We start from the raw sequence: 13,156 nt of genomic DNA on the forward strand, positions 1-13,156 counted from the left end.
CTGATCGAAAAAGTACGAATTGATTTGGATTCTACGCACCCAAATTAATAAGAAAAAATGTTTTCCCGAGAAATTTTGGTGTAGTCGATTTTTGGTAAAAAAGGAAGGTTATACACTGCCTTTTTTTGAGCCCCGAAACAAAAATTGTCTCAGATCGACCCGAAAAAAAAATTTTCTTATAGAATGTGGCCTGTAGAATCCATAATTTCAAACAGTTCCAAGATTGGGCTACTAGTTCAAAAGTTACAGCCCTTTCAATTTTTTTTCGAAATTGGTTTCTAGTCTATAACTTTTGATTGAGAAGTCTGATCGAAAAAGTACGAATTGATTTGGATTCTACGCACCAAAATTAAAAAGAAAAAGTGTTTTCCCGAGAAATTTTGGTGTAGTCGATTTTTGGTAAAAAAGGAAGGTTATACACTGCCTTTTTTGAGGCCCGAAAAAAAAATTGTCTCAGATCGACCCGGAAAAAAAATTTTCTTATAGAATGTGGCCTGTAGAATCCATAATTTCAACAGTTCCAAGATTGGGCTACTAGTTCAAAAGTTACAGCCCTTTGAATATTTTTTCGAAATTGGTTTCTAGTCTATAACTTTTGATTGAGAAGTCTGATCGAAAAAGTACGAATTGATTTGGATTCTACGCACCTAAATTAATAAGAAAAAGTGTTTTCCCGAGAAATTTTGGTGTAGTCGATTTTTGGTAAAAAAGGAAGGTTATACACTGCTTTTTTTTGAGCCCCGAAAAAAAAATTGTCTCAGATCGACCCGGAAAAAAATTTTCTTATAGAATGTGGCCTGTAGAATCCATAAATTCAAACAGTTCCAAGATTGGGCTACTAGTTCAAAAGTTACAGCCCTTTGAATTTTCTTTCGAAATTGGTTTCTAGTCTATAACTTTTGATTGAGAAGTCTGATCGAAAAAGTACGAATTGTTTTGGATTCTACGCACCAAAATTAATAAGAAAAAGTGTTTTCCCGAGAAATTTTGGTGCAGTCGATTTTTGGTAAAAAAGGAAGGTTATACACTGCCTTTTTTGAGCCCCGAAAAAGAAATTGTGTCAGATCGATCCGGAAAAAAAATTTTCTGATAGAATGTGGCCTGTAGAATTCATAATTTCAAACAGTTCCAAGATTGGGCTACTAGTTCAAAAGTTACAGCCCTTTGAATTTTTTTCGAAATTGGTTTCTAGTCTATAACCTTTGATTGAGAAGTCTAATCAAAAAAGTACGAATTGTTTTGGATTCTACGCACCAAAATTAATAAGAAAAAGTGTTTTCCCGAAAAATTTTGGTGCATCAAAAAGGCAATAACTAAAGCGGTGACAGAAAAAAACATCAAAAAGAATCAACTGGACACCAGGAAGAAGCAAGTGGTGGGGCACAGAATGTAAAGAGAAAAAACAAATTACAAAAAAGCTCTAATGGATTGGAAAACAGGAAAAGATACATACGAAGAGTACAGAACAACGAAGAAGGAATATAAGGATACATGCAAACGCAAAAAGAAGAATTACAAAAAATGGAAATAAGAGAAATACAAAGCATCAAAAACGAAAATGAAGTGTGGAAATTTATAAACAAATGGAGGAAGAATTAAGAAGGAATACCAGACGACATTGGAGAAGAAGAAGGGAAAAGTTACTTTATACACAGTTTAAACGGGCAGGTAAGCTTCAGAGAGGAAAAAACAAAAAGAAGAACTAAAAAGGAGGATGAAGAAATAGGAAAAGAAGAAATGGAAGCAGAAATATCGAAGAGGAAAAAAAAGAAAGCTCCTGGACCAGACCAAATATCAAATGAGATGATAATACATGCGCCGGAAAACGTGAAACAGTAAATCAGAATAATGATTATCAGAGTATGGAGAGGAGGATGATTTCCGGAAAGTTGGAAAGAAGGAGAAATATGCCCTATGCTTCTTGCTTGTCCACAACCAGGTCCTTGAATCTAGCCCTCCTCTTTCGGAGAGCCTGCCTTTTGAGGGGTCGGATGTTGGTCCCCCCTGAGAAGGAGTCCGGAAAGAGTTTGTTTAGATTATTATATCGTCCGCACAATACCCACCATCTGAGCAGAACGGTTTACCCAGCGCTTGGCTGTCAGCCTCCTCAGAGGTCCCCCTGTATTCGAGGGGTACCGTTATTTACATTGGAACCCAGTGCCAGTCCTGGGTACGTCGTGACTTGGGAGGTCACCAGTCTAGGTTTGGTCTTAGCCCCGAGGGGTTACTATAATCGTCACCGACCCACACCGAGGCGCGAGTCACGTTACAACCATTCAGGAATTTGTGTGGGTGTTCCACTATCCGCGCGATCTTGGGACGTGCCTCCACCGCACGGGTATAAACCTACTAGAACAGAGAGTGCAAATACCACCGCTTTTACGTTACTGACAAGAGGAAATCGGACAAGAAAATTAACCACAGGATTCAAACAGTAGGGTTAGGGTGGATGAATTACAAAAATATGACGGGGGACCTGTAGTGCGACTCGTCACGATTTATGGCAGTGGAGGAGGAGGGGAGACAGTTATAGTAAACGCTTTGGAAACTTCCTGAAAAGCTCTGAAAAAGTCACCCGAAAGGACTGGAATGCATTCAGTATCCATTTTCCTTTATAGCTCCTTCTACGTGTTTTCTTTGTCTCTTCCAAAGCAAGACACAGATTTATTGCTTAATTTTTTATTAATTCATTATCAATTATGATCATACATTGAAGCTTTCGGTCATCAACATGACTCCGTTTCCTATTGACGTGGTTTTCTGAGGGTACGATTGGTAAAACGAATGGTGACATTTTGTACTCTCATGTTCGGCGTAAGGAACTGCTGAAGAGTGCTGACCCCATCACGCGGTGATCTGTCGAAGGGATAGCCCATGGAGCGGCGATCCGGATACAGCCTGTCCTTAATGCCGCAATAACTGGAAGCGTCGTTGCAGGGGACGTTGGTATCTTGGTCGACCTGTAAAAATCCGATTAAGGACTGAATAAAAACGGTGGTCGCTTACGCGATCGTCGTCGTAATTGGAGATCATCACGAACAAATGCGAGTCCTTCCCTTCAGGTGTGCCCTTCGGAATGAGGAGGTGATGCGGCCACCCGCATCCGCAAAAGTTGAATTGCTCAACTGCGTCCGTGCCCTCCGCCGGTCTGTTAGCTTCCAGATTACGGAAGGTTCTCTCGAACGGAATCGTGACCGACGATTGGTCGGAGCGACGGACAATTGTGTTCTTTCCCGGTTGCACTAATCAAAAACTGCATTACCTACGTTCTCATCGCGCGTACTTACAGTTGACAACAAATCTGTCGAGCTCCACAAAGAGAGTCCTTTGATCTTGGAAGAGCCACGGATTTCCGCGCTCGTCGGTCGCCGGCGCGATGAAGATCCTGCAGGTACCGCGCCGGGCACCTCCCGAGTTGTTCACGGAGATGTTGTAAGTGAACGGCTGATGTTGCAGATGGGTGAAACGGACGAAGACTGGGCCGCGCGGTTGGAAGTCCATGCCGCGGGTGAGGTCGACGTCCGACTGCTGCCAGAAGGTGCTAATCACGTTCGGATTTCCACCCTGCGACTGAATTTGGCAGCTGTCCACGGTCACTCCATCGTAATTGATCTGAAAATTAAGGGTGGTTTACCGAAACCAAGATTGATAGGTACCTGTGACACGGTGTATCTGGGAAGGGACGCCTTGAACTGTTGGAAAATGTCGTCGATAAACGCGTGCCACCTGTAGAAGATGGGGTCGCGCATGGCAGTGGTGGAGTCGCCCATCACCCCGAACGATTCCTAAAGCAGTGAAAGTAAGGACGAGCTTCTCTGGGAGGTGGAAAGTTACCAAATGACGATGGTCTGGATCGTGGATGTACGCGATGAAAACGTGCCCAAAATTGTGGAGGTCTCCATAGAACGCGCGGTTCGGCGAGAGGATGCTGGATTCGATCATGTTGCCAAGAACGTCTATGCCCTCGAACTCCGTCAATGGAATGTCGTTTCCGGCTTCCTGTTGCAGAATTTTTGTAGCGTAGATTAACTAACTATCGGACGCTTACGTCTTGTGCATTTCCCGAGGCAATGACCGTGGCAATTCGGTCGCGCCATTGTTCCAGTCGGTTAATATCAGCCTTCACTTGATCCTGCTCTCGGTTCAAATCCTGAATCGTTTGATTGGCGACGCGGGAAGGGTACGATCTACTAGCGATCAAGCTGTCCAGTTTGGGGAAGTACGCCTCGGGGATGGGTTTGCGCCAGTCAATAAACCGGGTGACCCTTTTTAGGGAGGCGCATAAGCGTTCGAAGTTGTATCTCGCGATGACCTGCTGATGCATGTAATAGAATAACTCCCCGCGCCGGTTTTTGTTCACTATCTGCCTTGGACCGTTAAAGGGATAGACTAAGTGCCAGTGCCAATGGTGTAGATTAATTCCGATGTCTTCGCGAAAGTAGGCAAGGCGATGCTCTTCCTCCAGATTCGATGCGGTGTAGTCGATTGGAATTTCGATCGGGGTCTTAAACAGTCTCTCCAAGAGCTAACAACAAAAACCAAAGTGTACCTACCCTAGAGCCCGTCGGTACAAGATTTGCTTCTTCTCGAACCTGACTTAAGATTTGGGTATCGATAAACTTATCCGGAAAAGACTCCATGAACGAGGGAATATCCAAACCTTGCGTGTCCACCCTATGCAAAAGAGCGACGGACAGACAATAATTGAACAGGTACGGGTTAACACGGTCTCTTGCGTAAACAGCCATAGACTGGAGATCTTCAATGTCTCTCATACCTATACCGAAATGTAGGTAAAAGGGAAGAAATTGATTTCGACTTACCCATGAAGATGTCGATGAGCTGTCCGGCAATTTCGCGATGGAACGGTATGAACAGGGAGAAATTGGCCTGGCGTGGGAGCTTCAAAATATTTCCTAACCTCGGTAGAGAGATCTGCTTTACGGGAATCCGTTCACCTGCCTCCTCGCCGACGCGATCAAATAACTGCACTCCAACATGTTGGTAACGAGGAGCCTAAAATCACCCTCATTATCTCTTACTACACCATGCGCTCTTTACAATGTAATCGGTCGTAATATCAAAGACGGCCTTTTTATCGCCTTTCGGATAGTAAACTGGCTCCGTTGGATTTTGTAACAGAAGAAGCAGGTTTTCCTTGGTCGCCATTTCTGCAAAAATTGCGACTAAAAGAAAAATGAAAGAGAGTCACTCACCTTGCACGAACTTTGAGCTCACAGTGAAAAAAGTGAATGCAGCTCGATTTATATTGGAGATTCCCACAATATTTTTTGACAAAGGGATGTGGTTTAACCGCCGAATAACATCCAATACGAGTACATGGCCCGCGTATCAAAGTTGTCTAACCGCAGGTATTTTAAGGTGAAAAAACTACTTCCATTACACCGTGTCAGAAATTTCAAAATGCAGAAAACCGACATGAACACAAAAAAAGAGTTCCCTAAACATACGAATCTGAATTTGAGAAAAAAAAATGCCTTATTGTTACAGAGATCGATGGAAACACACAAATGAAAGAATGTATCTCGTCTACCTCTGGAAACAAAGACGCGAAAGATCTTTGGACGAGACTTAAGTACACTGCAAACGTTCCACATGCGTAAATATACCTTCGGGAGCTTTCCAGAGTTCCAGAAGAAAACATTACCCATAGGTACAATTCTCATCATCTGAAAACGGTTTCGGGAACGATCTGGTATGCTCTGGAAAAGTGCCTACAAATTACTGAAAAAGCTTTGGAAATACCCTAGAGAATTAAAAGGCTCAAGAATGCCAATGTAAGGCGTTTATAAAGCCTCAGACTTCTTTGTTGCTTTACACGTAGACCCAAGAGTCTTTAAACATCTTCCATGGTCTTTCCGAAAACCCTTAAGATCGTTCAAGATCACTCCGAAACTAGATGTCCTTATCCAGTTTTGGCAAAGATCTACAACAAACTAGAAAAAGCTTAGAAAGATTTTTGACAAGGGTCTGGACAAGATCTAAAACGCTGCCAAGGGCGAAGGATTCTTGGAAAGGGTACCTAGTTCAAATAAAAGTGTCATTTAAGGTGTGAGGAAGCACAATAAGGCCTTTTTTATAAGTTCTCAACTGTTTTCCAGAACTTCAACAGAAATCAAAGAAAACCCTTGGACCTTAATTTTTGATGACTTTGAAAGGTGTTTAAGATTTTCCCGAAAATAGGTGTTCTTTACAAGCTTTAGAAAAATCTAAACCGATCTAATGAAGCTCTGAAAAAGGTCTAGAATGCTTCCAAAAGAGAAGGATTTCTAGAAAACACAAAATTAGAGTCATAAACATTCTGAAAAAGATCTAAAACGCTTCCAAAGTGAATCATTTTGGAAATAAACCAAAAATCCGTCAAAAAAGCTACAATGCCATATGTAAAGGCGAGCGAAACCACTACAAGTGCCATCAATTGTTTTCCATAATCCCTTAACTGTTTTTCCGCGCCTCCGAAGACCTTTAAAAAAGCCTTACAAAAACGTTATTTGTTTTCCGGAAACCCATTGACGGCTTGAACGCACCTTTACATCTGACACTAAAATACGACACACTCTGTATACACCAATCGTGTTATGTTTTCTATTTTGATCGTTTTGCGCAGATGTCGAAGACCGGGGGATTTTCATAACGAAGCTTGGGGGAAAAAGTATTCGAATCCGGGGCCTAAACCTCCGTATAATCTGCGCATGCGAAAGAAACGTCAAAGTTGCAATTTGTTATTAATTAAAATGTAGGTTAGGTTATTGTGAAAAATGCAAATAATTGTTTTCATTAGCCCTTAGCCTCTTCGTAACCTAAGGACCTCTAAAACCTCCCTTCTACACAACATCCTGTTCGTCAAGACAACCTGTGTATGTTGGGTTGCCTACGTTCAGGAACAAAGGGAGCTGTTCTGGGTAGCTCTATATCGGAGATCCAGGTCACTACAAAACTTGGTAGAATTGTACTCTTCGTCTTAAATTATGGTCACCACGCCATTTTGATGTTTCTTTATACATTAAATCATGTTTTCCACTTGCATTTATGACGTATCTTGTGTTTGTTTTTATAAATTTGTTTAATTTAACCTGATCTTTATCGTATAATTCGCGATATTTTCTTTTGCATTGTTGCAGTAGTTGATTTCTTTCATGTATTTGTGTGGGACCGACGTAGCTCAGATGAATCTACTTTGGCTACAAGAGTCCTGGGTCGAATCTCAGATAAGGCAAGGCTGTTTGAGATCGTATAGTGGGAAACAGTAAAAAGAATTAGCTAACACTCTGCCACTATAAAATAAAGGCAATAAAATTTAAAAAAATAAAATATGCCGGGGTTTTTGTCCCGAAGAAGGTTTTGTTGGTATCACCTTGTTGTATGCGTAATATATTTACTTGTTAATTTTCTGACACAAAACCGATTACACAACGTATAGGAGTTCATTCGTACCCAAGCCGAGCAGGCTACCGAAATTCAAAAGTACCGCGAAACGACTTGAAAGCTTTGCTCGTAGTTTTTCCCCTAGAGATTTTCCAACTGTAACTATAGGCGAGTGCAGTGCCGGCTTGGGAAAATCCTAAGATCATTACAGGTTTTCAAGGGCTTTTTAGGTTCGTTCTGAAATTTTGTGTGCTTACCGAGCTTCAGCAAGTCTATAACAATCTGAAGGTAGCTTACAAAGATCTGCCTAGCGCTTTCACGGTTCTTTTCAGAGCTAGGGAATACAAATCTATCGCTCTAGAAAGAATTTAAAACGCCTCAAAAATGGAAGGATTCTTGGAAATGATCAAAACTCCATGAAAAGAGTTTAGGCAGTCTTAAGAGACGCCAGAGTAAAGATTTCAGGATTTTCCGAAGTTTTTATACCACATCGAGAGCTCTCAAGGACCTTTGACAATTATAAAAACCTTCAGATTCTATGTACTTTTGGGAAACGCCCTTGGACCTTGCGTGCTTTCTATATTTAGGTTTTATATTTTCGTCGATGGAGGTGATGTACGTCCTCTTATACAAATTTGTTAATGTTTTATTAATTCTCGCCAAAAATAAGCTTTTTCACTGCACTTCTTTAAATACACTCGCTCTTTTAATTCACACAGCCCTTAATTATAGGACCAACGGCTTTTAAAATAACAAATTTGTCACGACAATTATTTCATACAAATCGCAATTGCACGTTACTAATACGTGGTCGTTTTCTTTACATTACCTCCTTCAAGAGTCATAATTTTGTGGCGCACGTCTCAATTCATTGCTTACTATGTTAAAATAATTTTACGTAAGCACTCGGTTAACTAAATTTAACCTTTAACTTACACTGCTAAATTCAAATTATTTCCATACAGTAGAAGAGTGAAAAAGAATTAATTTTGTGACAATTGTTAGCCCATTACAATAGCTATAGAAAGAATATGAAAGCTACCTGAAATCAAACAAGTTAAAAAGTAATCGTAAACGATTTACATAAAGCGCATTTCCACTTGCATTCATTTCCCATTTGTAAGATGCAACTTCTGTTAAAATCGTAAAAATCCGGCCACAAATATGAAAGATAGCGTTGCACATGGGCAATCCATTTTTGACGTGCTACTTCAATTTCAGTTTATGAGAAGAATTTCATTTCAATGCTTTTCTAAATAAGAAAGTTGGAACTGCGCATGCGCAAACCTAAATTTTAAAACTAATGTTAGATTTTCCTTTGTTCCAAGCGCCTAAGTATCAAATTTCACTTAAATAGTTCCATAGATAAAAAAGTTGGCACGGCGCATGCACAAAATAAAATTTTGAAACTGGCGCTAGATTTTCCTTTATTCCAAGTGCCTATGTATCAAATTTCATTTAAATTCTTCCATAAATAAAAAAGTTGGCACTGTGCATGCGCAAAACCAAATTTTGAAATTGGCGTTTGATTTTCCTTTATTCGAAGTGCTTATGTATCAAATTTCGTTTAAATTCTTCCATAAATAAAAAAGTTGGCACTGCGCATGCGCAAAACCAAATTTTGAAATTGGCGTTTGATTTTCCTTTATCCCAAGTGCCTATGTATCAAATTTCGTTTAAATTCTTCCATAAATAAAAAAGTTGGCACTGCGCATGCGCAAAACCAAATTTTGAAATTGGCGTTTGATTTTCCTTTATCCCAAGTGCCTATGTATCAAATTTCGTTTAAATTCTTCCATAAATAAAAAAGTTGGCACTGCGCATGCGCAAAACCAAATTTTGAAATTGGCGTTTGATTTTCCTTTATCCCAAGTGCCTATGTATCAAATTTCGTTTAAATTCTTCCATAAATAAAAAAGTTGGCACTGCGCATGCGCAAAACCAAATTTTGAAATTGGCGTTTGATTTTCCTTTATCCCAAGTGCCTATGTATCAAATTTCGTTTAAATTCTTCCATAAATAAAAAAGTTGGCACTGCGCATGCGCAAAACCAAATTTTGAAATTGGCGTTTGATTTTCCTTTATTCCAAGTGCCTATGTATCAAATTTCATTCAAATACTTTTATAAGTAAAAAAGTTTGCAATTCGGTTTATAAATGGTCGAGATGCGAAAAGGGCACTGTGAATTTTGAATCGATTCGATTCAACTTTTGGCATTGCGTATTATATGGCTAAAGCTATGCCCATATTGAATTTCATGCAATTCAGTTCATAACTAACGGAGATGTAAAAGCGATCGAACATTTCTAAACAAAGTTATCGTTCACACGGACAGATAGATGGACAGACAGACAAAGGAACAGACGGAGAGACCAACCGGCAGGCGACAGATAGCAATGCAAAATTATAAACGATCTCTAGGATCGTTAATAAACGGCAAAAGTGTAAAATTATGGAACATGTAAAAAACGGTTTTTTTTTTTTTTTACAATAACTTTTTTTGTAAGCGGTACAGACAAAATTCCTTCCTTGGTACAAGACTCGACACCATAACGAACCAAATAGCGAAAAAAGTAGAACAATAGCTCTTAAGATAAAAAACTAGTAGCGTCGCAAAGTTAGCGGACGGACGGACGGACAAAGTGGCCACAATAGCGCATTTTTTTTTATTTTTGTGGAAATGCGCTAAAAAGCTTTCTAAATACTTAGTAATTCTGTGTAATCGTATTCTAAAACAGTCTGCGCTGTAAATCTCCTCATAAAGGTGTTGAACGATATCCAATGGTTTTCCAGTACACAAAGGTAACCCTAGTACTCTTCCCAAATTAAATTTTGCGTGTTTATAAACTTCCGCTATTGTTCGTATTTACTAACAAATAATGCAAAGTCTAACCTCGTCTGCAGAAAACCCCCTTACCCACGTTTTTATCTAAAACGAACATGTTATCGCCTATATTTCCAGACCTACTTTCGTTTACGTTCGCTATGAAGCGGTACATGTGGAAATTTCCCTATTTCACAAAAAAAATGACCGCTTGGTATCAGTAGGTGCATCGGCACAAGCATTAGTATGTAACGTAAAACTTATATGAAACTTGGATCCTATCAGAAATCAAAGGTAACCCCTCCTCTTTGATGACATAAAATTTACCTACCTCTTAAATTAGGGGTTAAATCTTAGTTGGAGCAGCAATTGTCGATGGCAAGTACAGTACAATGAATGCACATAGCCGTACTTATGATAAAAAGGGAAGAACGCATATAATAACCTCACCTGGGAGCATAGGTGTATCCCGTTTGGAAGACGGTATGTAGGAATCCATGCATTCTACCTTATGGTTTCAGCTGCTATTTTTAATCAATGCGGTTTACGAAGGAAAAGGGATAACAATCGACACCCCAAAAATCAGGGCGCTAGCATTCTGCGCGGCAATATTCCACCAATAGCACGGTACGGAGGGTGGTCCTTTTGAAAAATATAACCACTATAACACTATATAATGCATTTCCCACTTACATATACTTGCCAAGTTTTAGTTTTAGATCTTAGATTAACACTTTGTCAATAACACTTTCTCTGCGGTGTCAAGCCAATGACGCTTTGGAAGTGGATGATGTCCATTCCTTTACAGACATGCGTCACCTATCTGTTATTATTGCTTTTTAAGCAGCAACCTCTACTTAAAACGCTTATAGCGTAGAGCATCATTCTTAGTTCCCCGTCCGCGGTTCATAAAACTATAGATACCCACTTGCTCTCTAGTAGAGAGTGCCCCATGTTCAAGGTTACCGCACATTCAATGTCATTCCCCCCCGCACCCTAACCCCCGCGGTTTGAGAGTACTTTTAGAGGTTCTAGAGCCTTATAATTATTTGCTATACGTAGCCTATACCTTGAAGGTGTGCCAGACGATTATCAAATTTCGCTGTCTCAAGCCCCCCCCCCCCCCCCTGAATTATTTCTTGAGATGCTGTTTGAATGTAAAACATGCATATAACTTTTACATACTACAACCGACTGGTCACAGAATTTGCATACACATGCCTTTAGTGGTGTGAGCAGTAAAATTTTTCAAAAAAAGGGGGGTGGAGGTAGTGAACACACGTTCTACTCTTCATGGTATTCTATTTAAAGGTCTCAACAAGAGGAACTGGTTTCTACCAACTACCGCCCTTCCTTCTGACTCCTTATCAAAGCAAGAGCTGTGCAGGGGGGGGGGGGGGAAACTTGTTTTATCCTTCATTGTACTCCAATGATTCTCAATTCTCAACGAAAGGAATTAATTTCTACCAACAATAGTCCTCCTCCTCGATCCCTTATCGTGATCGGATATTAATAATTCTTTATATCAAGAACAGAAGGTCGGGGGACGGTACTCACAAAGGGCGATTGGCTGTATAAAAGGTACGCACAGAAAGGAAGCGTGTGACCGGCAACCGGCGCGGTGCTGTTTTCGGAGACGGTAAAAACGGTTGACTTTTTAAACTCGAGCGAAAGTAGGCGGAGCCAGTGACTCGGTCAAGTTCGACCAATTCCGCCATATTGGAACAAAATGGCGGAAAGAAATCTACTTACACTTTTCGGAATGTTTATCGAATTTGCATAGAACCGCGAGAGAAAAGTTGCATAAGGCTGTCAACGAAGTTGGGTAAAGTACCCATCAAGTAGCGCAGGGCGTTTGAATTGCGATACAGCGTGGAGTCGCGGAAATTTATCGCAGGGTGGATTTTATTGTGTTATTTAAATTCGTTTGTTCAAATACGGGCATTACGGGTGTTGTAAGTAAGTAATCATCTCTTCCTGCCGCTTTCCCTTTCTTCGGTTCTCTTTATAATTGCTGCTCAATCTCTAAGCCTCTTGATATTTCGTCCCTTTCTACCCCCTCCCTTCCATCTTTTAAGCTAACCTCTTCCTCCTGCTTTCCATGTAGTACCTTATCAAGTTCTGTTTCCAGTCCTCGATTTGTATTTCTCTCGCCCAACTAATTATGTGTTTTCCTTTTCCCTCTGTTTATCATCTTCGCCCAAAGTTCTTCTCTGTTTTTATTTCCCTGATTTCTTCTTCGTATTTTTTCTGTTTCTTCATTTGTTCTCTTTACATTTTCTTTCTTTTCTTTTCTCTCAACTCGTTCTCCTCTATCTTTCCCCCTCTTTCTTTTTCCATCATTTTTCTGTATCTGTTTCTCTCTTCTGTACACTTTCGGTCTCACCACTTCTTTCTTCCCCTTCCTTTACCTGTTTCCATGTTATTGCCTTTCTAATACTCACACATTTTTGCTATTCCCGTTCTGTTATGCCCCTTCGCGAATTGGTTCTTCCATATTATGTAGGTACCTATCGTTTTCTCCCAGTTTTTATTATTCATGATTCAACTTCCACCTTTAGATAGTACCTATTTGAAATGAAAGATATTCGATCATCGCTCAAGCAGAACATATTTTAAATAGACGAAATGTTAATGAGAGGGCCCCTACTTGCATTGCTAAGATGCTAAGAACTGCAATCCGCACGAGACGAGTCGGCAACAGAGACAGCGAAAGATCGAACTGTATTAGGTACCAACTCCACGGAGACAGAATGAACCACTTGCACACACAAACATCGAAACATCAAATAAGAGAGCCCCCCTTCGTATAGCTAACGCACAAGAACTGCAGCGCGCCACGGATCAGAAAGTAACGGATAACAAACACGATTCATCTAACGGTACTCAAAACAAAGGCATGGAGTACGCCATGATTCAGATATGGCAGTTTATGCAAAATCAGCA

The 13,156-nt window shown here is 40.3% G+C and overlaps 1 protein-coding gene across 1 annotated transcript; it reads right to left on the reverse strand.

Moving 5' to 3' along the window:
- Nucleotides 1-2,669: 2,669 nt before the first annotated feature.
- LOC116161790 (phenoloxidase 1-like) lies at nt 2,670-6,266 on the reverse strand. Its single transcript, XM_031475259.1, has 10 exons — nt 5,217-6,266; nt 5,062-5,171; nt 4,824-5,016; nt 4,554-4,777; nt 4,049-4,504; nt 3,835-3,999; nt 3,657-3,785; nt 3,288-3,612; nt 3,007-3,242; nt 2,670-2,960 (listed from the first exon to the last, which is right to left on the reverse strand). The coding sequence occupies exons 2-10, from the start codon at nt 5,167-5,169 to the stop codon at nt 2,745-2,747; spliced, it is 2,052 nt and encodes a 683-aa protein (XP_031331119.1). The 5' UTR covers nt 5,170-5,171; nt 5,217-6,266; the 3' UTR covers nt 2,670-2,744.
- Between the last annotated feature and the right edge of the window lie 6,890 nt (nt 6,267-13,156).

This window comes from Photinus pyralis, unplaced genomic scaffold, assembly GCF_008802855.1.
Source record: "Photinus pyralis isolate 1611_PpyrPB1 unplaced genomic scaffold, Ppyr1.3 Ppyr1.4_LG10, whole genome shotgun sequence".
Taxonomy (NCBI): Eukaryota; Metazoa; Arthropoda; class Insecta; order Coleoptera; family Lampyridae; genus Photinus; species Photinus pyralis.

Excerpts from the sequence above, each read along its gene's own strand:
- LOC116161790 (XM_031475259.1), bottom strand. The coding sequence starts at position 5,169 with ATGGCGACCAAGGAAAACCTGCTTCTTCTGTTACAAAATCCAACGGAG. Across the intron at positions 4,778-4,823 it reads GCTCATCGACATCTTCATGG|GTATGAGAGACATTGAAGAT; the intron begins GTAAGTCGAAAT and ends ATTTCGGTATAG. Across the intron at positions 4,505-4,553 it reads TTGTACCGACGGGCTCTAGG|ACCCCGATCGAAATTCCAAT; the intron begins GTAGGTACACTT and ends AGACTGTTTAAG.